The sequence below is a fragment of the Sparus aurata genome, chromosome 1, assembly GCF_900880675.1.
Source record: "Sparus aurata chromosome 1, fSpaAur1.1, whole genome shotgun sequence".
In the NCBI taxonomy this organism is placed as follows: domain Eukaryota; kingdom Metazoa; phylum Chordata; class Actinopteri; order Spariformes; family Sparidae; genus Sparus; species Sparus aurata.
The window spans coordinates 26,630,578-26,656,361 of NC_044187.1; the positions used below are offsets into that span (position 1 = coordinate 26,630,578).

Sequence of the window (25,784 nt, forward strand, 5' to 3'; positions counted from 1 at the left end):
AAAATGTATACTAAATGAAACCAAAAGAATCGCTCAAGCATGATAACATTAATGTGCTTACAAATTTTAAGACAAGAAGAAATGTAATCCCGAAACTATACTCGCAACTTTTTATTTTGTTGTTGTGCTACCTCAAGTGATCTCTCTTACTCCCAAATGCAAGTGTTGCCAAGTAATTGGGACAGAAAGAAGATCATCTCATAATGTGAATGGAGCGGGATTGATGGATTGGATGTTAAAAAAAGGGGAAGGGGTTACCATCTGGATAGGTTTTTATCTGATCTAGATACCCTGCTGTGTGTGTGTGTGTGTGTGTGTGTGTGTGTGTGTGTGAGTGTGTGGGTGTGTGACACAGACAAAGCCTGTATCTGTGTCCTCTGCAGCGAACTGCTGTAGGATGCGATAATTTGATCCGTCTCTGATTCTAGTACTCAGTCACAGTAATTTTAAGGAGAGATTAAATATGTGTTTTACAACCAGACCAGATTAAGAACATAAATGGAGACTTTCAAAACTCTTTGCCCCGAGGCAAGACTGTCTGCTAACAACTTCATATTCTCTCTCATGTTTAACAACAGTTGCGAATTCTTCCTTACTGTCTTTGAAGCAGCTTGGATCTATTTAGAGTTTGTTTGTGTGCATGTGTGTCCATTGCAACAATAAGACACTGATGGGGTTAAAAGCTGTGTGGATGTAATTCTGTGGGTCACAGGAAATGAGAAAAGGCCTCAAAAGCAGATGTTGGGCAGCAGCCACACAATGAAACTTTGCCGAGGTGTGTGTGTGAGTGAATGTTTCATGACGTCAAGTTACAAGTAGCATTTTTCCATTGATGCAGCTGTGAAGTCAGGGATACATTTCTGTCTTGATAGACATTTTCATAGCAGATATTTTAAATTTGTCATAGTAAGAAAAGCACAAGTGGTACTAATAACATTAACAAAGGCTCCTCTCTACTCAAATGTTCCTGTAAACCATAACAGCCTGACAGTAGCAGAAGCGACTAAATGGAAATTAGCCTTCATTGATTTCCAGATACACACCTGTGCTGTTCCTAATATAGCATGTAAAAATGTCCTCCATTAAAAGAGTAGTTTGCATGTGTGTTTTTGTTTCCAGTGGCCGTTGATGGACCATCCCTATGAAGAAACAGGGTTACAATGGGACAGAGTACCTCGGAACAAGAGGTCCAAGGAGACATCCCCGATGTTGGCGAGGTTGGTTTGTTCACTGTATTTGCATAATGATGAACAACAAAACGCACATACATGTACAGTAAATGCATCTCTAAATCAGAGTTTTGTAGAGAGTCTGCTTAAAACTGAAGCTGAAACTTGCATTACCTTTAACAATGAATTAATCCTTTGGTTTATAAAATGTAAAAAAAAAATTGTGACGAATGCTCATAATGCCCAAAATGACGTCTTCAGGTTGCTGTTTGTTGTCCAACAATGGAAAATCCAGAGAGCTTCATTTTCTGTCATAAATGACAAAGAACGTGGACACAACCTTACATCGAGGAAGCCAGACCAGCAACATTTTTACTTGAACCATGACATTAACCACTTCCATAATCCAAATAGTTGCCCATAATTTTTTTTATTTATTTATTTCAATCCACAAATCAATTAATTGACTAATCATTGTAAATCTACTTTAGATACACATAAACACTGTCACAAATGTGTGTGTGTGTGTGTGTGTGTGTGTGTGTGTGTGTGTGTGTGTATATATAACTGCTGCTTTACTAGTACCAAACTCAACATGACCTTTTCCCAAAATTGGTCAGATGAATGTGGCTGCTCTTCGTGACAGCTCGAACAACCACAATCAGCAGACACAATGTTCCCACAATGATTTCCTAAGTCAGTGGGGATTTTGAACTTCCCTTTGAAATGAAGATTTTGTGTTATTTGTCTCTGTTGCAGACCATTAACTTGACAGTCTAATGAAGCACACAGACTATGCTCTCTGTCTTTCTCTTTTTCCCCAAGCCAAACAATTCTTCTTATACTTTGAAAATAACCTAACCAAACCCAGACCTTAGCCCAAAGCTGCACACTTGAACTCGACCCAAAGCCCCAATACATTGTCCAGACCCATCAGGCTTGCTTTGGATAACAGAACTTCACATGAGAAAGAGTAATTCTAAATAAGAATTCTAAGGAGGCACATAAATAAATATCCTAATTTAAAGGTAGAGATGCGTTGTTTTGAATGTTTTTCTGCTGTGTCTTATATCCCCACGATTGCCTTTATCATGTGAGGACGCATGACCACACCCTCGCACAGCAGCATGTGAAACATTGCTTATGACACAAACTAAAAGCTTTGTACACTGGAGAGAATGCTGTTGTTTTTTTAGTTACACTTTCAGATTGTCACTCTATTTGAGCCATCACGTTATCACCGTGAACACACTCACTACATGATTTCCAAACTCAATCGCACCTACTTGAAGCCTACAACTAAAGCACATTTCTGTTTTGCACATGCTGCCTATGGGCTCACCCATCTGTCAGCCCCGCTGTCAATATTCCCAGTTTCCAGCTTTGGCTTTTTACTGCCAAATAACCTTTAGCTCCTCACACACTAATCAATAACTACTGATAACAGGCATGTAGTCTCATTGGCTGTTGGCCAGAACACTAAAAACATATTACTCTGCTCTTACAGAACTGTATCTGAGAGCAAACACACACACACACAGTAAAACCAACAAGCTTATCTTGACCAGAATCTTTCCACTCCCTACGCTGACAGTCCTGCTTATTGACTAGTCAATAGCTGTTTAGTTTGATATTACTGAACTTAAGTTATAAATGTCTTTAATTAAGCCAGAGGGAAAAGCTGCTCTGCTTGCCATGAATATATTTGCTCTACACAGCAGTTTGTTTAATCGAAGAAAATGCACTTGATAAGAAATTAGTAATTTCCTACTTGTTCTTGTGCTCTCCTCTTCTGGGCATCTTTTATTCTTAGCTGCTTCCTGTCTCCCTGTACCTCACCCAAAGTCCAGGCCATCAGTTTTCATTACATCTTGTTTGAGCCTATGGGCCTCATCTGTCTGTAGGAGCTACATCCTCTCACAGCAGCAGGACTCCATATTATGCATTATTCTGTTAATTGCAGTGAAGCTCCAGAAATGTTTTGTGGACTTTGAAACTTCATGTCTACAACACTTTGCGTTTGCATGGGGGTGAGCAGATAATGACTGAATTTTGTTTTTTGGGTGAACTTATCTGTTAAACATTAATTCAATTTAGTGTTACATGCATTCTCTGGATCTCAATACCTTTGTTGAAAAACTTCACTTACGTGACCTTTACTGCACTATCCAGCCCTGCTTTACAGTGTGCCAGATTGTAGTCTGTGATCCCAAAAGCTCCACATCTGGAATCATCAGCCTGCACATAGGGAGAGTGGTGCTTTGGGGTGAAAAGTTAAAGTAAAGGCTCAGAAAACATGATTTAAACATTTAAGTTGGAGAAGGTCAGATAAGATTTTACATCTTCATCCCCTTCTCTCTTTCCCCGGCACTATTAACCAGACATTCCTGCCTCCAGGGCAAATCCCTTATTCCCACATTCCATTACACTTCAGTGGAATTGAAGCCTTCAAGCCCAGACTCACACAGTCTTTCAATCTCAAAATACTGTAGCAGCCAGTGGGTATGCTACTGAGCAGCTAGCATGCTGCCTGTAGAAGTTGTGGTTGTTTGCTTGAATTAATAATTTTGTATTTCTCTGTTAGGACGGGTTTGATAACATCAAGACGTTTGTGGAGGAGGAACTACAGACAAGCATGGTTAGTTTCACTGAGGTACACTGGCCTGTTCCCGTTGCTTTCATTTAGCTGCTGTTAGGTCACTACTGCAGGAAATCATATTGCTGCCACACATCTACCCACAGGAAGAGAAAGTCAGGAAATAAGATTTTGTATTTCTCTGTTAGGACGGGTTTGATAACATCAAGACGTTTGTGGAGGAGGAACTACAGACGAGCATGGTTAGTTTCATTGAGGTACACTGGCCTGTTCCCGTTGCTTTCATTCAGCTGCTGTTAGGTCACTACTGCAGGAAATCATATTGCTGCCACACATCTGCCCACTGGAAGAGAAAGTCAGGAAATAAGATTTAGCACAAATAATATTTAGAAAACACAGATAAGTCGATGAAATAATTAAATCCTTACATGCAGTATATTAAATATAATTTCAGTGCAGAACAATTACTTTTACCCTACAAAATGAAATACTAAAACTCACCTCTTTTGCTCTCTTCTCTTCAGATGGTGGGGATGGTGATTGGTGCGGGCATTGCCATAGTCCTTATCGCCATCCTCATCTTCTTCATCTTGCGGAGGATCCAGCTTCGAAGTCAGTAACTGCTGAGATCCCCGTCTCACCAATGTGCTGAAAACAAATAATGATAGTAGTAAGAAATGCGATCTTACATGTATTTCTATGGTAATTTGTCATCTGTTATATTCAACAGACCTGGAAGCTCAGGAGGCACCAAAATACCGCTTTCGCAAGAGGGACAAAGTCATGTTCTACGGGCGAAAGATCATGCGTAAAGTGAGTGTGTGGCTGACAAGAAATACTTCAACAGTCAGAATGCATATCACTGCTGTACTTATCATGGGCTGGCTCTGACTCACACTGCGTTACATATCATTTCTCTACTACAAGTGCAATATCACAGGAATATCATTCAAACAAACATGTCTCCCAACAGGTCTCGCAGTCTACCTCTTCCCTGGTGGGTACTTCCTCGTCCTCTCGGCCACGCCTAAAGAAGAAGCAGAAGATGCTCAACATTGCCAAAAAGTACATCAGAAAGCTGACGTGCACCAAACTATTAATACGGTCGCGACCAGTTCAGTGTTGGTTGTTCAGACGCCTCCACATCACTTCTTCTCGTCTCTCCTCCTGTCTTTGTGCTCTGCAGGATCCTGCGCTTTAAGAAGGAGGTGCCCATTCTGCAGGCTAAGGAGCCCCCTCCCTCAGTGCTGGAGGCCGACCTCACTGAATTTGATGTGGCCAACTCCCACCTCCCCTCCGAGGTGCTCTACATGCTCAAAAATGTCCGGTAGGTCGGTCTTAAATTGTGTTTTTATGTACTAAAGCTGCCACATTTGGTTGATTACTCCAGTGGTTCTCCCACCCCCAGCACTGGGACTTTTAATACGCAGCATCCTGAATGTGCCATATTGAAAAAATATGGGTTTTTTGTGTGTGTATCCAGTCAAAACTCATGTGCACACAGACGCTCACAAACACACTCGATAAAATCTACTTTAAGTCAAATTAAGTCACTGGCGCAGAAAATCTATTGATTAAATGATAATGAAAATTGACATTAGTTGCAGCCTTATTATGTACTGCTCGTGTAAAGCCAAATCTTTTAAAGGCCCAAACATTTCATACATTACACATCTGCTTTGCATGATTGATAAGCAACTCCTGTGAAACATTAGCGTCACTTCTACAGACATGCCTGTGAGATGTGTGGCTCTATTATGAAGCGGTTGCCAAGCTAAATGTGCTCATAAAGCTCAGCTAATAGCATTCCACAGAACTTAACACAGAAAAAAAATTTTTTAAAGAAAAGCCTAGCATTTTTGAATATATAAACCAGATTCACACCTGTACACACCTGTTTGTGTGTGTGTACAAACTTCCTAACCTCTGTGTCGTCCTTCACTGCAGCGTGCTGGGTCACTTTGAGAAGCCCCTCTTCCTGGAGCTCTGCAAACACATGGTGTTTGTGCAGTTCCAACAAGGGGAGTACGTGTTCAGGCCAGGCCAGCCTGACAGCAGCATCTACGTGGTCCAGGATGGAAAACTAGAATTGTGCCTTACTGGAGCGGTACGCATTTATCCTGATTTACTGTGACTGTCGTGCATGTGACAGTTTCTGTGTGTGAGGATTTACGCTACAAATTGTGCAGCATTCAAAACTTACAGGAGCAAAACTTCTAAGGTGCTTAACCATGGGAGTTCTGGCTTTAACAGCGTATTAGCATCTATTAACATTTGACTTAGATAATCTCATTAGGGAACAAGGGGAATGTGGCTGTTTGCAAAGGTTGATTTCTTAATCACCATAATAATAAGTATCCTACAGACAGTCTCAATGGTATTTAACGCGATTTGGGTAGGATGTTTTTCCTTTTTTTTATCCAGGTGTTATCTGTATCTCTGAAACTGAGAGTCTTGGAACACTGAATAAATACAAGTCATTATCCACTGATATTCATGTCTTCTTCCTGTCTGTCCAGGATGGCAAAGAAAGTGTGGTGAAGGAGGTTTACCCAGGAGACAGTGTCCACAGCCTGCTCAGCATCCTGGATGTCATCACAGTAGGTCACACCCACATCTTGCAACACACACACACACACACACACACACACACACAGGCAGACAAGTGCGCTGCATCACACCTCTACACACACCTGCTTCCCCAATACACGGACACACACATTATGCAAAATGAATGAGACACATTCCTGGATATGAGTGTGTTAGAGCCACACCCTCTTCCTCACACCTCACATCAGCCACCAGTTGACTCACCCAACCTGACAGACGCATGACTTGTACGTTGATCTTTAGTTTTAATCCAGTGAGAAATCCTGCATAAACTGAATGGAATCAGTGTGATGTGAATAAACAAAGGGTTTAACATGATGACCGAGAAGATTTTGCTTTTGTTTGAGACTAAGATTAAACATAACATTAATTCTAGAAATGCCTAGAAGATGCGAGCCTTCCACATCAGTGCTTCTTAAAACGTGAATGTTTTGTGAGGTATTCTGTGTGATGTTTGTGTGCAGGGCCACCAGAAGCCTTATAGAACGGTGTTGGCTAGGGCTGCAGAGGTTTCCACTGTTCTCCGTTTACCTGTCGAGGCCTTCCTCGCTATATTTGAGAAGTACCCTGAGAGCCTGGTGCGAGTAGTACAGGTGAGTCGAGTGTGTTAGTTACATTGTTGATATTAAAAAAAAAAAAATCGTATGTATATACTGTATATACAATGTGAGTGTATCTATGAGTTCCGTTGTGCTCCGATGTATAGTTTTCTGGAATGCATGCACCCATGAAGTCATCAGTTTGCATTTGATGAGTCAAATTACTTACTTCCTGTTGGTTTGTCTCTGTTCAGATTATCATGGTTCGTCTCCAAAGAGTAACAGTCCTCGCCCTGCACAACTACCTGGGGCTCACCAATGAGCTCTTCAGCCATGTGAGTTGATCGCGCGCGCGCACACACACACACACACACACACACACACACACACACACACACACAACCCACAGTGAACCAGACCCTTGCAAACATCTGGGGGTGATGTGGTTTGGCATTTATCAGGAATTCTGCATCATTAGCCCAGTACACATACGCATCCTGTTTTTATTAAGATCTGAGTCACCAAATGTTAATGCTGTGTCTCTCCATCCAATCTCACACAAACAATCTCACAAACACACACACACACACTCACAAATGAACACGTACATTTTTCCACTTGCGTTTGTCCTATAGGAAATGCAGCCCTCACGTCTGCCACCTCCCTCCCCTCACCCGACTCGCACCAGTCCCGTCCGCCATGGCAAGCGCTTTGGCAGCCTGACAGTGACCGAGGAGCACAGAGAAGCTGCCATTAAGGGCGAAGCTACAGGTACTGTTCAGGAACACAGAGCTCACGTCACTCAAAGAGGTTGAGAAAATGAATCTTAATTATACATGTATTGCTTTCTGTCTAGACTCTCCATTTTCCAGTGATAGTTCAGTGTTTGGGTGCTGTTAAATTCTGCATCTGTGGTTTTCTGTATGTACAGGAGGAGAACAAGGGAAGGATGGTGCAACAGTGCCAACTCTGAGCAGGACCATCTCCATGCCGGTTGACATTGCTGGTGAGGGACTTCTCTCTTGTTGAGATATAACGTTTTCTTAATGGTCTTTCATTTTAACCAATTATCAGGGTGAGCGTTATTTAAACGTTTTGCGATTCTGAAAAAGTACGTGCATTAAAACATTGGTGAGATGCCTGAAAAGAGGAACCCTAAACCACCCCCCTGTGCTCTTCTGACGTCTGTCTACAATACAGTACATGTAACTGATCTTTGGGCATGTTCACACCAGTCATATTAAAAGCATTTTTTTCAAGTTAAGGTTTTTTAAATTTGCTCCTCCTGGACATGCACAAACAGTTATTACCCTCACTGTAGCTGCAGGCTCTCTGTGCTCTTTCAAATAAAGCACAGTTGCAGTTAGAAAGACAAGCCAACCATTTTCAGGTCGCGGCAAGTTGGCACAGACAGATTTATGGCTATGATGACAGATGTTGTCACGTGATAGCCAGCAGTGAGGGCATGCCTGGAAGGCATGGTGTGACACGATGAACTGAGGGCAAATTGCAGTCTGTTTACTTCTATTCGCTCATGTGTTTGTGACAGTTAAGGCAAAGAAGTTCCAGAGATTTGATTTGTTTTGATCCTGTCAAACTAAAACCCTGTGCCCAAAATCACTGTAGCCTCAGAATGAAAGGTGATTCAGACATTTGTTTTTTTTTACATGGTACATTCCTTCTCTTGCTTATACTCTCATAATTGAACACAGGTGTGTCTCAGAAAGTCTCACAGGAAAATCCCTCCTAGCTTCAAGAAACATTTTAATCCTTTTAAAAGACATTTATTTGACCTTTTTAGGACTCATCCTCCCAGTATAGTTGCTTTTATATGGAAACTGTTTATATCCAACAGGTTGTTTCTATTCTGGATTATGAAAACTGATGCTTATGTTTTTTAAAACTTGCTACACATTGAACCACTTGCTCCCTATTAATTTGTTTAATTCACGCATAATCATTTCTCAGAGTTCAGATACATGGTTATCAGCTAACAAAAGCAGTCTGTGGACTGACTGTTGACATTATCAATGTTTTGTCTGCAGGTATCCAAAAAAGCCTGAGATCAGACTTTGACATGGCATACGAGAGGGGGCGGATCTCTGTGTCTGCAGAGGACGGCAACACTCCTCCTACTTTTACTCGGGTCAGTACGCTTCACACTCCTGAGACACACATATGATAAATGTGACTTAATTGATATACAGTGGGGTAGTTGCACTATGATCCATAATAATGTTTGAGAACAAAGAAGTTCACTGCAGGGCATGACTAACGTGTTGTTAGTCATGCCCTGCAGTGAACTTCTTACGTGTTGTAACCCAAGAGCCACAAATATTTAAAATGAAATTTCTCTAAGGATTATTGATAATTGAGTTGTTGCTCATATCTATTGTTTCAAACCCCAATATGATTTTTAATATATAGTTTTGAACACATACATTTGATGATTATTGTTTGAAAAAAAAAAAACAGCAACCCATATGTTGTAATCTGACACCAGATTTTAAGATTAAGTCTTTATCATGTCATCATGAAAATGTTTAGTTTTTTGTAGGAGCAGATTTCCAATCTCAATAGGAGGAAAGCACCTCATCAAACATTCTCTTATTTGTACATATGTGTATCATAACAGTCTGTATCCCAGGACCAGAGGGAGAGGAGGGTGACAGTGGATGAGGTTCCCTCAGGGATCTATCTGTATCCAGAGGAAGAGGCCGGAGTGGACAACATTTTCACACCTGTATCAAATCGATCAAGTGCTGCTCTGTTTGAGGAAGCTCAGAAAGAAGTCCTCAAACTCATGAAGATTGAGGTTTGTTGACATTTCTTCCAGTAGGGCACGGACACTTCTGAGCTGAGACAAAAACCCTGAACAGAATTTCCTCATGTTTACATCAAGAAAAAGTTTTATTTTGTATTTGTGATGAATGAAAACTATGTGTAAAGAACAGAGTACATTTATCAAACTGGCTGCAAAACCGAGAGCACAAGTACTATAATAGAAAATTACAGCAAGATCAAGAAAGGTGTCATTTCAAGTCATTTACATTTACTCACTTCTTCAGCTTCAAAAACGAAGAAATGTGTCAGCACAATTCTTTGTGGTTGTGACTATAGTACTAGATGCTTTCTAGAATATGTCAAACGGTGTTATCAATTATGTTTCCATCATATTACATTAGTGTTTTGTTCTGTTTTCAATCTTTAGCAAGTACAACAGGCTCTAAACATGCCGTTAGTGCAGTGCTCTCCCAATCATGCCATATACTGTAGGACCAATTTAGAAATGATAACATGCTCATTACATTATTCTTTTCTTTTCTTTTTTGCATGAATGAGCACATTGTTGCAAATCACCCCAGAGCATCTGCTGACAGATTACAATGTCAAAAGGGGGTCAGTCCGCAGAAGAGCCGTGCCCAGTACATACTGTAGATGAGGGGAGGGAGGGCTGCACTGTCGAGCCACAGTCCACTAAATACTGAGACATGAGCTGTTCCTGTGTGTTTGGTAAATAAGCCAAAAAAAACACGGTGAAAAACCAGAGTTCAGCTGACCTGGATGCTAACTGTAACACGTTGTATTGATTGTTTAGAAAATCCGGCTCAACTTCTCTGTGCCACAAGTATGTAGATTAAATTCTAACACAGATTTGTGCTAAAAGAATAATCAGCTGCTAAGGTTGTGTAGCAGCGTTGCAATATTGGGTAATCCCTTCCAACAAGTGTTAGTGTAGTATTGCGAGACCTTATGTTTCAAAACATTATGTTGGTGTTTCTAGATCAAACCATAAGTGAAATTAAAGTTGCAGAATCGCGGCAGCTTGAACAAAGTAGAATGAAGACGTTTCCTCCACATTTCTCCACCAGTGTGACTCACTTATATCACTGCTTGGCTTGATTTTTTTTTCAGACTTTTATGTAATTTTCTTCTTTTTTTTTTATCTCCAGGACCCATCCTTGTTAAATGGAAGAGTGACTCTGCACCATGCAAAAGCTGGAGCTGTCTTAGCCAGACAGGGAGACCAGGTACTAAAATGGACTAATCTTTCTTCCTTTAGGTACATAGTAGTAGGAGAAAGTATAGTATTCAAATACAGCAAGTGTTTTAACTGATTCACTGCAATAACACCAACAACAACAACTAAAACGTGTCAGATAATAAAGCAATACAATTTATTTTTAATCCTCCCCTGTTTGTGTTCTCCCCTTCCCTTTTCACTCTTTTAGGATGTGAGTCTACACTTTGTCCTGTCTGGTTGTCTGCATGTCTACCAGCGCATGATAAACAAGCAGGACGCAGTCTGTTTATTTGTGACCCACCCGGGGGAGATGGTAGGCCAGCTTGCTGTGCTCACCGGAGAACCCCTCATTTTCACCATCAAAGCCGTCCGGGACTGCACTTACCTCAAGATCTCAAAGTCGGATTTCTACGAGTGAGTATCAGCTTTTTACAGTCCAAAGTCAAGTTGAATTTGCAATAATTACTAAAGCAAACATTTCTCATTATATGTCTAACAATGATTATAAAGTCTATTTCATGTTGAAGCTTTCTATTCAGACCTTCTGAGCTTTGATTATTGCTGGGCCCATTCAGTGTTACTATGAACCATCTGCTTATAAGCAATATGAATGCTATCCAGCCAGTGTTGCTCAAGTCTGTGCCTGTGCTGTGTGCTGCCCCCTGCAGGATCATGAGGGAGCAGCCCAGTGTGGTGCTGAGTGCGGCTCACACGGTGGCCATCCGCATGTCCCCTTTTGTCAGGCAGATGGACTTTGCTATTGACTGGATGGCTGTGGAGGCTGGCAGAGCCCTCTACAGGTACTCCACTTTAACTATTTTTTAAATTAACAGCCAGACAAATATTAAGCAAACTGTACTTCATTCCCTCTGTGTATTAATTTCAAGTTTATTTATAATGGCTGCTTCAGTATTTGTGTGTTTTTTTTTGTTTTTTTTCCCTCACACCTACAGACAGGACGACCAGTCAGACTGCACCTACATTGTTCTGAATGGACGTCTGCGTTCAGTCATACGTAAGGCGAATGGCAAAAAAGAACTAGTGGGGGAATACGGCCGAGGAGACCTCATTGGAGTGGTGAGAAACAGAATCTGTTCCCCTCGGACATAGGACCATTCTGCCTGTGTTTTAAAATCTGTCAAAAAACCCATACGGAGCCTCAAAATGAAAACATTTTGGCTATTTTGTTGGGTTTTTGATTAGTGGTTGAAACAGATTTACAGATGTGCTTTTAGTATTTTTTTGCACCATTTTGACTAAAAAGGTGGTTAAATTATTTATCATTATTACCTTCTTGTTGTAGCTATACAGGGGATAAAAAGCCACATCAAAAACAAGTTAAAAGGATAAATGATATGATATTAAATTAAAATAAATACATGGTGCCAATGGAACAAGTGTAATGAGATATTTTTGTCTAGAAATTACACCAATACACTACTAATTTTGAGTTTTTGCAGTCAAATTCAGAAACATCTCAAAGTTTTGCTTTATACTTCAGGTGGAGGCTTTGACCAAGCAGCCGAGAGCCACCACCGTCCACGCTGTGAGAGACACAGAGCTGGTCAAACTGCCAGAGGGAACACTCAATAACATCAAAAGACGATATCCTCAGGTCAGTGACGACATCTTGATCTGGTTGTGCTTGTGTGTGCTGCTGAAATGGCGCTGATGTCTGACGTCTGTTCAGGTGGTGACGAGGCTTATTCACTTATTAGGCCAAAAGATTCTTGGAAACCTGCAGCAGGGTCGCGGGCCGTTCTCAGGTGAGGTCATGTTAATAAGCATTTTTCATTGTGCACCTGAACATACTGATGCGTTTTAACATACAGTATACTTAAAGACTGTCTGATCTTGTCTTCCAGGTTCAGCTCTGAGTCTGCCCAGTATGGCAACAAGTGCTGATGTCACCAACCCCGCCAGCAACCTCTCCACTGTGGCAGTCCTGCCTGTATGTGATGAGGTGCCGATCAACGCATTCAACCTGGAGCTCAGCCATGCCCTCAGTGCCATCGGTAGGAACACTAATGTTTAATTCTTTTCCAGCAGCCCTTTTTATATCCGGGATTACTTGGTTATGCTGGAAATACACATTACAGCACCTAAAAGTTCAACAGATTGGAACACACAAGTGGAAGTGTTTCATTCTTTTTTTAATTTTTATTTTATGTTTTTATATGTTTCCTCTGTTTGACGTTGCAGGCCCCACTCTGCTATTAACCAGTGACATTATCAGAGAGCGCCTGGGTGCTTCTGCTTTGGACAGGTCAGTCTAACAGCCACAAATGTATCTCAGTTCTTTGTCTTTTTTTAAACATCATCACAAAAGTTTTCCAACTGCACCGTTGTTTTATTAACTCCATCATTAAATTTTTTTTCATAACCTGATGCCATAAAGCCTTTTATCATTACATTATTTTTGTTTTCTTTCCTTTTCTTTTTTTGCGGATGAATTAAAACCCTCCTCCATATCGTCGTCCCTGCTTTTCTCCTGTATCCATCAGTATCCACGAGTACCGTCTGTCTGGCTGGCTGGCCCAGCAGGAGGACATCAATCGGATTGTCCTGTACCAGACTGACAACAGCATGACCCCGTGGACTCAGCGCTGCATCCGCCAGGCTGACTGCATCCTCATTGTCGGCCTGGGGGACCAGGAGCCTGCTCTGGGAGAGGTATGTGGTCGACAGAAGAGAAAGGACATTTTCAGCCGTGTCTCTTTTCTGACTCTTGTCTCTACCCTCCTCGCTTCCCTTTCAGTTGGAGCAGATGCTGGAGAACACAGCAGTTCGGGCTCTGAAGCAGCTGGTCCTCCTGCACAAAGAGGATGGGCCGGGCCCATCTAGGACTGTCGAGTGGCTTAACATGCGTAGCTGGTGCTCCGGGCATCTGCACCTCAAGTGTCCCCGTAGGGTCTTCTCCAGACGCAGCCCCAGCAAACTGGTAGGAAGCAAACTTTACTGTCATTTCTAGCCGTTTTGTAAAGAAATTGTTATAGTTATGTATATTACATATGCACTGTACTATGGAATACTCTACTAGAATCAGGGAACCTAGTGGACATTACCCTCATTTATACTCCTAAATGTTCATTTTCTCTGGTGGTACGTGTTGGTGGTCAATCAAGGGTCTAAGGACAAAGGGTACATTGTACAGGTTCTAAGGTCAAATAAGACATATTGATTTGTGAATTTGGGCTATACTATTAAAATTGATCTGACCTTAATGTAAACTTAAAACACAGTTAGTTACAACCATTAGTTGGAAAATGTGCAAGAAAACTCTCATGTTGCAAAATGTTCATCAGAAGGGGAAGTTTTTGATGTCTTTTCATTTGTATCTTCCATGTCTGTGCAGAGGGAGGTGTATGAGAAGGTGTTTGAGAAAACGGCAGACAGGCACAGTGATTTCTCTCGGCTGGCCCGAGTCCTGACTGGAAACAGCATCGCTCTGGTGCTGGGAGGAGGTGGAGCCAGGTGAGCATCAACTATCAGTACTGACATGTAGAGAGCAGCTTGTGTCTTACAAATCCTAGTGTTTTGAAATATTGGCAATGGAGTCTGCCCACCTGACGGGATATTGTGTAATCTGTCAGCTGCCTGGAACTTCTCTTTGTGATTCCACAATAAGACCTATCACTCGAGAATGTTTCAGTTTCCTCTCGGTATTAGTGAATTCTAATGACAGTATGCAAATATTAGGCACTTTATTTAATTAATACGTTTTGACCACTGACGGGATCTTTGTTGGATGCAGAATCAGAGTAGACTACATTAGTAGTTAAAAGAACAGATATACACCAAGTTACTTGAATAATAAACTAGAATAACTCAAATAATGTCTTTAATTCAGACTAATCCCGACTGTTGTCACCAGATAACTGGCCCAACAAAATCCAACCCATTTTGAGGAAAATAAATGGCTAAAATGTGATATTGTATTTTAAAAATAAAATTTTTTCTGTTTCATTTTGATATATTTGATAAGTATTATTAATGTGTAAGAAGACCCTTTTTGATCTATTTGTGCCCACCTCAGATTGTCGGTTTCACTATTTTACACTTCATTTTTAGCTGGTTAAATTTTGAACGCTGCATAATCAATTAATGAGTAATCAATAACATCCCCAGTACCTGACTTTTGTCAAACATGTTTGTCGTGCAGAGGCTGCTCTCATGTGGGCGTGATCAAAGCTATGGAGGAAGCGGGGATTCCTATTGACATAGTAGGTGGGACCTCAATCGGCTCATTCATCGGTGCACTATACGCTGAGGAGAGGAGTGCCGTCAGAACCAAACAGAGAGCCAGAGAGTGGTCCAAGGTACCGCACACATCTCTATCCACTATTCAGTCATCCTTGTTTTGCTCATTTGTCTAATATTGCAGCCAATAATTCATTTTTCTTTATTGTATTAATAGGGAAATGTCCGATAACTGACAAGAAACAAAAACAAATAGACTCTTTTGTTGTTCAACAGGCAATGAATTCGGTATTTAAAACAGTCCTGGACCTGACCTATCCCATCACCTCCATGTTCTCCGGTTCTGCCTTCAACACCAGCATCTATAAAGTGTTCCAGGACAAGCAAGCTGAGGTGAGGGATTTGTTTTCCACTGCAGTAAGCTCTGCCAGAAAACAAGAAGGTCATGCTTTTGAATCAGTCACTGGGAAAACAATATTACGGTTTATGACCCTGTAATACTCTCTGTGTTCTCAGGACCTGTGGCTGCCATACTTTAATGTCACCACTGACATCACAGCTTCAGCCATGCGTGTTCACCAGGATGGTAAGTGATAGCTGACCAACACCCATCTCTTTCATATTGCTATAGTGATAAAGACAGAAGACAGCACCCTTTTTACATTACAGTCCTTTTTCAATGCAATATATTTAATATCTGTAGATTATGAACAAACATGTACGGCAACAAAGAAATACAAAATAAATAGCATGAGTAATTGCTTAAGTCTTTCTTAACATTTAACAAAACTCTATAAATAATCCTGTTCTGAATGACGGAGAACTAATGTGTGAAATTGGCAACGTCATCACTTTATGTCTCGAAAGTAATTATATGTTGAGTGACGCCAGCAGCGGTCAGTCCGAGGTAAAGCAGGAACAGGAACTAAAGCTTAATTACCTTAGTGAATATATCGACATGTTGTTACACTCTCTAGATTTCAGAAGTGACATTAGGCAGTGTAGCATTTTTTTATACAACAGCTCTATAAATATTGTATCAGTAGGCACAACTTGAAGCGTTACACAAATATTTAACTGGCTTGTGCATCATCTAGAGTGACTGAACTGCCTTCCCCTTGGATTCATGTTTTGAGGCGAGTTTTACTCCAAAATACATTGAAGCTGGTGCGTTCTCAAACTGCCAGTACAGTTACCACAACAGCCTTGAACGAGATTTTTAAATATCAAGAGAAGTATATTTGAATGGAAAATTGAATTTATATCACATTATGGCCAAATTGCAAGTATGATAACGAGTGGGTGAAATGGAAGGGGCGATTCGTCATATAGTATATTTCGCCATCCAAGTATCCATCAATTGCACCCCTTCATTTTAGTCGCGAACCCTCTATTTTGTCTCCATGAACCTGCCAGTTTCAGTCTGGTTTGGAGTGAGCCCCGTCGCCAGGGGCTTAGAAAAGTGTCAGAGATTTCACATGTACAAAAGAAAACACAGTGTAGCTGTTTGTATGCTCGTGTCTGTTTTAGCTTATATGAAGGCAAATGATTTCTTTTGACTTGCATTAAAAAATGCACCATCACTAACATTAGCTGAAGTAGACTTAGCCTCGAAGGACCTCCGACCAACCCCACAAATCCAGTGTGTTTTCCAGCCTTTTTCTAAACCTTTTTCTTTGTATAATTACTGTAATGCGACCTCGTAATTATAGTATTGTGCATCAAATTAAGGCATTATTGCAGGATTGAATTATAATATTTCAGGTTGATTACTGGATTTGAGGGGTTTGCAGGGAAACACTGGATGTTTGCATCTTGGCATGTGTCTGAACTAACTGCTGGAGCAAAGCCTTTCTCTCTCTGTCTCATTGTTCCCATCATCTGCCTCTTTTGATTTACTGTAATAGATTCTTTCTTTCTTTCTGTCTTTCTTTCTTTCTTTCTTTCTTTCTTTCTTTCTTTCTTTCTTTCTCTTAATGATTCTAAATCTTGATGTTATTTTCTGTCTCTATTAAACTTCTGGTCTTTATCCTTCTTAACTTCTTCGTTTCATATCCTAATTGATCAAAGCTGTAGCTTTTTCATCATTTTCTTGTCCATCACATGTGTCTTAAACTCCCAGATTATGCCCTGTATCTACAGTATATCTCCTTTATGTCAAGTCTTTCTGTACATAGAGAGACATCACAGAGCTGCCCATCTGTAGGTCACTCTTAAGACAAAAATAACCTGTGTAGTCGCTGATTCCTCTCCCAAGTCCATGTCAACGTGTAGGATCCAGAACACTCCAACTTGCCTTTCCCTCCCCCGCGCTCCTTAATGACATCCCATGTTGCTTCTCTCACTGCTTTACCTCCATTCTGCGCTTCCTGTAGTTCTTTCTGGTGTGCCTCTTGTTAGATATCACTATGGTAGTGCTATTATGTTACTTTGGCTCCTAGCATAGAAACAAAAGATAAATTGTCAGCCATTTTGGCGGTTTGATGTAGGGTACACTGTGTAATGGGGTTGCATTAGAGCTTTTGGTTTTATCCAGTGAGAAAAAACAGAGATCCGAAACACCCATCTTTCTTGTAAAACCTTTTCCAGCTTCCCTTGCAGTATTCTCTTCATTCTACAGTTTGGAGAGTGTAGTTTAACACCCAACAACTTTTCTAGAAATGGTGGTGGTGGTCTTTCTCTCTCTCTCTCTCTCTCTCTCTCTCTCTCTCTCTCTCTCTCTCTCTCTCTCTCTCTCTCTCCCCCTCTCTCCCTCTCTCTCTCTCTCTCTCTCTCCCTCCCTTCCGCCCACCTTGCTTGTCAGACCAGACATCTAACAATGCTAATACTATTTATTTTTAATTTGCTCAATGAACTCATGAAACAAACCTTGCATCACTGTCTTTAGGTTACAAAGGTGATTTACACACTTCTGGTTTCATTTATCTGACATATTTGTTGTCATTCATAAAACATACTGGTTTAAGGGAAACATAGCCTTAATTCTTGTTGTTGTTGTTGTTGCTGTTGTTGTTTGTAGCACATTCCCAAAATTATATTGGGTGTATATTTTGGTTTCCACCTGTCAAAATTCTAAACAAAGTCTATAATGCTTCCTTTAATTAGCCCTCGACTAGTTTAATCTATTTGGCCATCGAGTTGTCCCTTTGATCTCAAATTGGCCTCATGCTAGAATTTACCACAACTTCAGAATGAAAAATATTGTTGACATTGTACTCCCCTTCCTCTCTTTGTTGCGGGCTCCCTCTCTCTCTCTCTCTCTCTGTCCTTCTCTCGCTCTCTCTTTCTCTCGCTCTCTCTTTCTCTTTCTCTCTCTCTCTCTTTCTCTGTCTGTTTCTCTCTTTTCCATCTGTGACGTGGAGTCCGGCCCATATTTGATGTGTTCCTCCTTCTCCATCTCCATTTCCCGACAGGTTGCGTCTGGCGCTATGTTAGAGCCAGCGCCTCCTACACCCCCTATTTACCTCCCCTGTGCGACCCCAAGGATGGCCACTTGCTTGTGGATGGTTGCTATGTTAACAATGTCCCAGGTCAGATTTTAAACACCCGCTCACCAAAACCTCCTCCTCTCATCCCTAAGTTGACAATCAACCACTCGGCTACCCTCCCCTTCCTCTTCCAAGTTCTCACTCGTAACTAACCCCAGGTGGACACTGGGAACCCATGGTTTGGAAGGAAAGACTAAATCTACATGTGTGTATATCACACATCATCTTTCTCTCAATAGCGACCAATACGACATACTATTCTCTCTGATTGGCATTTGTTTCACACACACACTCACACACACAGAGCTCACTTTCTCCAGTTGGCTTGGGGCCTGAATTTAATCGCTGATCTTAGCTATCTTATCAGAAGCGAGGGTTTTCCCGCGCATGTCGGGGAATCTATCGGTGCGATCAGACCAAACGTGAAGAGAATATTCGCCTTGCATTGCACGCCCAAGTTTGATCGCAGGATTATTACTTTTTATTTGCGTTACTCGCAAACACACAGTGTCTGGAGGACTGCAGCTTCCATTGCTAACTGAGGCAGACCACTGCTCAGTCCTCAGCTGCAGAGCGCCCGTCCATTCGCTCCAGTAAGTGGCAGGTTCCTTATAGGTGTGAAAAATAAATAAATAGTGACTGTAACCAGTAAGTAGACTTAGATTGGATTAATCTGTTTTACTACATTGGTATGAAGCCAAAACAAAGAGATTCCGCTGTGATCTGACTGTAATAAATGGATCCAGAGGACACAGAAATAACACAATCATAATGCCACCTTGTAAAAAGCTTGAATCTAACTTTGAGATGCTTGTTCCTTGGAAGAGTTCTAATCAATCAGGGCTATGCTATGCTGAGACCTGTCTTGGAGTTAATGCCATGATGTCAACGTTAGTTGGTTCATTGCCAGGAGCAAAAACACACAAATTCACACTTTTTCACGTCTTTTCATCGACTTTGTATTTAATGTAGACGACCAAATAATTCCCCTCGCTTTTGGTCTGGATGATCCCTGTGAGTCATAGGGAGATGCATGATGGTCTGGCTTCTACTGCCCGCCTATATTTGCTAAATTTCCCCTTCTCTTTCATATCTGTAAAGTTCTGGATGTTGCTTGCACCACAGACGCCTTCACGCACCTCGCAGTTATTCACTTGCAGGTCGCACAGCTTGACTGGCGTAAGTGAAACTTGATTGGTTTGGATTCAGCTTGGTTAGACCAGACCAGATAGTGCTGAAGTGGCGAGATGAAGGGCTGCACCATATAAACATTGCATCTGTCTGTTGTTGTCGTTGTGGATCACTGTGCGTTCCGTTGGGCCTAAACACGTCTGTCCATTGGACTGAACTGCAGCTCGTTTCCCTTGAGGAGGTCCATGTGCTTCTGTTTCATTTTAATCACGTCTACCTACAGGACCATGTTCAGCCTCTCCTATACAGCACCTGTCCTCTCCCCTGGCTTTGCTTGCTTTTATGTGCATGCCAGTGTTAGACAACGTGAGCCAATCTATATATTTCTCATGAATATATATTGATTGCATGTATTACTTGCTTTGTTTTTCTTTTCTTTTCTTTTTTTAGAATTATGCAAGGATATGTGTTCTGGATCCTGCTGTTGCCCAATTGTAGCTCCTGTACAAACTGAACGAAGCCCTTAAGTTACAATAAGTCAAGAGAAACAAATGGAAAGCTGTAGGTGGTACTAATGCCTCTAAAGTCATAGGTCAGTAAGATAAGTCTGCCTCAACATTCACATATACTCCATGCACAGTTGCACCCCTCGCTTTTCTCTACGGTGCTCCTTATCCTTCCAACCCATGCTGCACCCGGCCTGCTCCTGCCCCCCGCTGGCACCATGCTGGACTGCAAGACTGGGCAGGCTGGGTGCTTCCCTGCTATGTTCACGGTGAAGGATCTCCAAACACTGTCACGACCCTTGCAGCTGCTGTTTTTCTGACATAAATCAACTAAAGTATGTCAATTACGATTTCTTCAACTGCTCCTCTTCAAATTATCACGATTGGTTTCAGTTGTCATATACAGCATATGTGGCATTCGTAGGAACTTTGAAAAAGGTGCAAATTCATATGATTATATGCTATAAAGCACTGTTGTTGGGACACTGTTTGGAGATCCATACAGCCTTGGTGCTCTGTGATGGTTGCCATTTCCTTTTTTACCTTACGCACAAGTCACACAGGGTCTCTGTGCAAGGTAATGAGGTTAGCAGTGGTGTACACCAGAGTCTAAAGGTAGACAGAACCACAGTCCTAGCCTTTGCAGGGATCGGCTACTTTCCTTTGTCCGAACTCCCTCTGGTGTTTGGACTGCGGTCTGCGTCAACACTAACCTGAAACGTATAGCAAACATTATTGAGATGTTATCCCCCCTCCTCCCTCCTCCCTCCTTCCCTCCCTGGTGTGTCAGGCTCTCTGTGGCGCTATGTGCGAGCGAGCATGACCCTCTCGGGGTATCTGCCGCCTCTCTGCGACCCCAAAGATGGCAACTTGCTAATGGACGGTGGCTACATCAACAACCTGCCAGGCAAGTAGAGGTGGTACTCCCCCCCCACCCACCCACTACCACCAACACACAATCCTCAATGTCGATCAAACTCCTGTCCCCCAGAGGAGGGGGGAGGTGGAGTGAGGGATGAGGATGATTATAATGAGGGGTTTTAATCAAGTTGTTTATAGGCTGGGTAAGTATACAGAGTTAGGCTTGTGGTAACGCTGATGGAGGGAAGTCAGGGAGTAGTGAGAGAGTGTGCTGACTTTTCCCTGTCTGAATATTGAGCCCGTTCAGACCATCAATCTGATGAATTGACTCCTGACAGAAAACCTTTTTTATTTTAAAGAATAAAATGAAGATCAGTGAGAGAACAATCTTTATCAGACCCTGAAATAATTCTATATTACTAGATGGGGAAAAGTCAGCATTTATATTTGTATTGAGAGTGGATTGATGTGTATAATGACAAGATTTCACCTCAACTAAGAAACAACACATTGTGAAGGGGAATGTGGAGTTTCTCTGTCGAACAGCCTGGTGTCACAAAGGTGTAGGATCAAAAATGAAGGAGGGATTACCTCTAGTATCAAACAAAAATCCTGAAAATTAAAAGCATTGTGTGATTTTTCATTATTATTTGTTTAATGCCATAAGACACCAGTCTTTCCTCTAAATTCAAGTCTGCTTCCCTTCGTGTTTAAATGAGCACTTTTCTGTAGGGCTGGGCATCAATTCAATATGATTTGCTTTCAACGGACGCAAACAGTAGTGATATGATCATGTCACTTTAATCATTCTGGATTCAACTAAACTAATGTACAACTATGAGGACTTCAGCCTTATGTATTTCATATTTGATATGGGAAAATGTCCCATTGTGATAATAGTCACAACCACATTGCCCAGCCTTGCATTTTATGCTCATTGTACTGAAGCTTTATTTCAAAAACTGTATTTGCTTCCATGTTAATCAGAGAAAAAAATTGGGCAGTGTTTTCAGAAAGATGGGAGGGGCTGTTTTTTTAAATGCATCTTCATCACCTGGAAGCATTTTAAAAATGCACCAATGTATTTAGAATTTCGCAAATGAAAACTCCCCTAAATCTATCTCTGTGTAGTTCCATAGAAGAACTCCGCTGATGAAACACAGCCATATTTCACAAAGCTCTGGACTGAGCTGTTTGTATACAGTATGGGAATCAAGATCCCTCATCTCCCAAGTGATACTTATTCCCAAGCAATGAGGTTTGTGAAATATGGTGTTTTCTGGTCCCAAAGATTGATCCAGGGAAAGTGAGCCTCGGAAAATCAAAACCTTTTTATTTCAGAATTGTATTACTCTGCTGTGTCCCTAAAGAGTTTGTGGTCCATCAGCTGCGTTTATAGTTGTTTTTGGCACACTGGATCAGTCCTTTGGGTTTGTGGGATATCGTCTTGTTTCTGTCTTTGAATAGGCTCACACCACAAAAATGTTCACCTCCCCAATGTTTTTTTTTACACTAGCAAGCCAATGAGAAAGTTCAGGACCTCGGGCCCTGTGCTCGTTGGTCAAGATTTTTTTTTTATTATTTATTTTATTATTTAATTTAAGTGATTTCAGTCACCAATTGGCCAACAATGCTCTGTCTGACAGGTCCAAAGGAACAGATATTTTGTGGTGTAAGTCTGTTTCAACCTTGTGGCTCCTAAAATGAAGGTTAAAGAAACCGGTATTATTTTGAAACAAGCTGAATAACACAGGATTTATTGTTTTACCATCTCTGCTGCGGGATTTTGTCGTGCTGTGTTTGTACGTCTGTGTGTGAATGCTGGTGTACGCGTTACACGTCAAACAGCGGACATTGCGAGGAACATGGGAGCCAGAACGGTCATTGCCATCGATGTGGGTAGCCAAGATGAGACCGACCTCTGTAACTATGGCGACTGTCTGTCTGGCTGGTGGTTGCTGTGGAAACGGATCAATCCCTGGGCAGAGAAAGTGAAGGTACAGTACATAATGGCAGCAAGAGGCGCTGGTAATGATTGGTGACCCAGCTGAGTTTTTAATGCTTTCAGTCAATGTTGTATTAGAGAGCTGGAAATGTTTCTGTTGGTGATTTCTGGTAGCGTTCTTGGTCCACCCTCCTCCACAGGTACCGGACATGGCAGAGATCCAATCTCGACTGGCCTACGTGTCCTGTGTGCGGCAGTTAGAGGTTGTGAAAAAGAGTGCCTACTGCGAGTACATACGACCACCCATCGACCGCTTCAAGACCATGGACTTCGGCAAGTTCGACGAGATCTATGTGAGTAACATCATGGCTATAGATTTTCTTTATTCAGGTAACCCGAGCGTTTTCATACATTACACAGTGAGCAAATGAGAGCACTGTTAAAAAGTTTTATAGTCGTGTTAATATTTTTTTTTTTTTTTTTATCAATAAGTGTTGCTAGTCTGGCATCGCTATATGTACAGTTATTTTGAAAACAAAGCCATGTTCAGATGGATCTGACTCTACTTTTGCTTTAAAGTTATTCTATGCAGGATATGTGTAACAGCATGTTTAACCTGTGTGAAGGGTTCTTTAACAGAATTGCAAAATGAATTTTAGTGTAAACTGACAATAAAGTTTTGAAGATATGTTGAAGAAATAAAATAGTATTTTTGATTGTCTTTCTGGGATTGTGTTCTAGAGCACCAATCAAATATGCCTACTGCGCCGCACAACCCTCCAGATTTTTCATGAATGCAGCTATTTGTTTCTCTGCTCTGTGTTTGTGTGTAGCCCACCCCGCTCCTCAGTCAAACAGAGACATAGATCTGTAGCTCTTTATGACGGAGAGCAGAGGAAAAAACAGACAGCGATGTAACCTGGTTCCTACGTTTTTAAAGAGTCCCAACCCTGCACTGTTAGTTGGTTGGGGTTACACTACTGCCCAAACGTTGCCCAGAAACGTCCCGAACGCAGGGACATAATAAGGAAAAAAGACTGCACTGGGACAGCAGTGTCTCTGTAGATACACAACAATGATTTCCTGGTTGTCAGAAAAGACGCAAAACTAAGGCAATGATGAATTGTATAGACAGGTTATACTGTGAATATTAAAATCACACAAGCTGCACAGTTGAAATGGGTGTCATGTTCACAAAAAAATAATTAAAAAAAACATCATAATTCATTCACAGTTACTAAGCAAAGTGTGTGCTTATGTTTATTTTAAGTTCTTTGCATTTCTATTTAAATGTCTTCAGGATGTGGGCTTCCAGCATGGCAAGCTGGTGTTTACCGGCTGGGCCCGAGGTGACATTATCGAGAACATGCTGAAGGACCATCGGTCAGCCGACTACAACGACAGCAAGAGAACTGACGTGAGAAGAGCACGCACACACACCATGAATTATATTTAATATGGATGATGTGTAACTAAATATACTGTAGGTTCAGGTTTATTATTATTATATATATAATAATAATTCCTTGTCTCGTAGTCCTGCACGTGTCCAGGAGCTGACTTCACTGACCTTGCAGAGATTGTATCCAGGATAGAGCCGGTCCAAAGCTACGTAGCTGCAGAAGGTGAAGGATCACTTTCCAATTCATTGTTTAGAATTAATTCATTTTATTTAGGGTTTAAAATACTTTTTCCAGAGCTTTCACACTTCCTGTTAAAAGTTCTTGTTACAGTGGTCTCCTCTTGTAAATGTACAATGTTCCCCTTCAAGAGCATGTCAGATTTAATCAGTGTCATAAATAAGGGGTCCTAGCTTTCACCTGCCGTGTTTTATTGAAATACAGTATGAGATGTCCCTGATGTTTTATGGGTGCTACTTACACCCAGTGGGTCACTCACGCAATAAATTCCCTCTTTAATATCTCCTCTAAATCTTTTGTTTGGCAGAGGAGTCTGACTGTCTGACAGAGTACGAGGAAGACGGGATGGACACAGTGAGAGAGGAGGAGGGGGAGGAAGAGGAGGAGGAAGCAGATGACCCCGAGGACCATTCCCCTGGAGAGTGGGGCCAGAATGGTGTCTTTCAGACTGTAAGCACACCCAATAACAGAAAACATGGCATTACAAATGCATATTCAAAGCATTATCTTCTTTAATGTGGTTTTAGAATTGAGTCAGTTTTTCTCCTATCACTTGGTTTCATTCAGTCAACAGGGGCCAGCTAATCATTTTGGATGCCACAATAATCCCCTAGCCCCATGTTTCCATTCAAATGAGTATTGGATCAGTGAAAAATTGTTATTGGCAGATATCAGTATTGGGAGAGAGGAAGTTGCTGTGGTGCATCCCTACATGAAAGGTGAAAAAATACATCCGCACCGTTGTTTTAAAGATGGACGAAGTGTCTTCTCTTCCTCCCACTCTGCAAAAGTGAAGCTAAAACGACCACGATACGGCTCACTTGGGGCCAAAATCTGTCACAGTATTGATCAAGTGTTGGAATCGAATTCTGTCCTATACATTCAAAATACAATAGATCATAGCAGATCAAAATTTAAAATTTAAAATTTTAAAGAGTTCACTGTATGCTTTTATTGTGAAAAGTACAAAAACAGTAAATAGTTTAAGTTTGTTATCTGGGTCCAGACTAGGGCATCCTATTATTTTCCTAAGTGTGGGCGCAACTTATAATTATAATTAATTATTATAATTATA

At 41.3% G+C, this 25,784-nt stretch overlaps 1 protein-coding gene across 8 annotated transcripts in view; it reads left to right on the top strand.

The window, feature by feature from the left end:
* pnpla6 (patatin-like phospholipase domain containing 6) overlaps nt 1-25,784 on the top strand; it is a 31,781-nt gene that overhangs the window by 3,218 nt on the left and 2,779 nt on the right. Inside the window, exons 2-37 of one of the 8 annotated variants that reach the window (XM_030398799.1) lie at nt 1,120-1,217; nt 3,754-3,822; nt 3,954-4,022; nt 4,290-4,377; nt 4,496-4,578; nt 4,739-4,830; nt 4,952-5,092; nt 5,713-5,872; nt 6,285-6,365; nt 6,840-6,968; nt 7,169-7,249; nt 7,550-7,685; nt 7,846-7,920; nt 8,960-9,060; nt 9,550-9,729; nt 10,868-10,945; nt 11,147-11,352; nt 11,607-11,738; nt 11,892-12,015; nt 12,440-12,553; nt 12,629-12,704; nt 12,804-12,953; nt 13,141-13,204; nt 13,443-13,611; nt 13,697-13,879; nt 14,294-14,412; nt 15,101-15,257; nt 15,415-15,531; nt 15,655-15,724; nt 18,552-18,668; nt 21,054-21,170; nt 22,973-23,121; nt 23,270-23,422; nt 24,370-24,486; nt 24,607-24,694; nt 25,017-25,159. In XM_030398799.1, the coding sequence (XP_030254659.1) occupies nt 1,161-1,217; nt 3,754-3,822; nt 3,954-4,022; nt 4,290-4,377; nt 4,496-4,578; nt 4,739-4,830; nt 4,952-5,092; nt 5,713-5,872; nt 6,285-6,365; nt 6,840-6,968; nt 7,169-7,249; nt 7,550-7,685; nt 7,846-7,920; nt 8,960-9,060; nt 9,550-9,729; nt 10,868-10,945; nt 11,147-11,352; nt 11,607-11,738; nt 11,892-12,015; nt 12,440-12,553; nt 12,629-12,704; nt 12,804-12,953; nt 13,141-13,204; nt 13,443-13,611; nt 13,697-13,879; nt 14,294-14,412; nt 15,101-15,257; nt 15,415-15,531; nt 15,655-15,724; nt 18,552-18,668; nt 21,054-21,170; nt 22,973-23,121; nt 23,270-23,422; nt 24,370-24,486; nt 24,607-24,694; nt 25,017-25,159 (4,185 nt within the window). In that variant the 5' untranslated portion in view covers nt 1,120-1,160. The remainder of the gene's footprint in view (nt 1-1,119; nt 1,218-3,753; nt 3,823-3,953; nt 4,023-4,289; nt 4,378-4,495; nt 4,579-4,738; nt 4,831-4,951; nt 5,093-5,712; nt 5,873-6,284; nt 6,366-6,839; nt 6,969-7,168; nt 7,250-7,549; nt 7,686-7,845; nt 7,921-8,959; nt 9,061-9,549; nt 9,730-10,867; nt 10,946-11,146; nt 11,353-11,606; nt 11,739-11,891; nt 12,016-12,439; nt 12,554-12,628; nt 12,705-12,803; nt 12,954-13,140; nt 13,205-13,442; nt 13,612-13,696; nt 13,880-14,293; nt 14,413-15,100; nt 15,258-15,414; nt 15,532-15,654; nt 15,725-18,551; nt 18,669-21,053; nt 21,171-22,972; nt 23,122-23,269; nt 23,423-24,369; nt 24,487-24,606; nt 24,695-25,016; nt 25,160-25,784) is intronic. The other 7 variants (XM_030398956.1, XM_030398883.1, XM_030399044.1 and 4 more) reach the window with 7 other exon arrangements.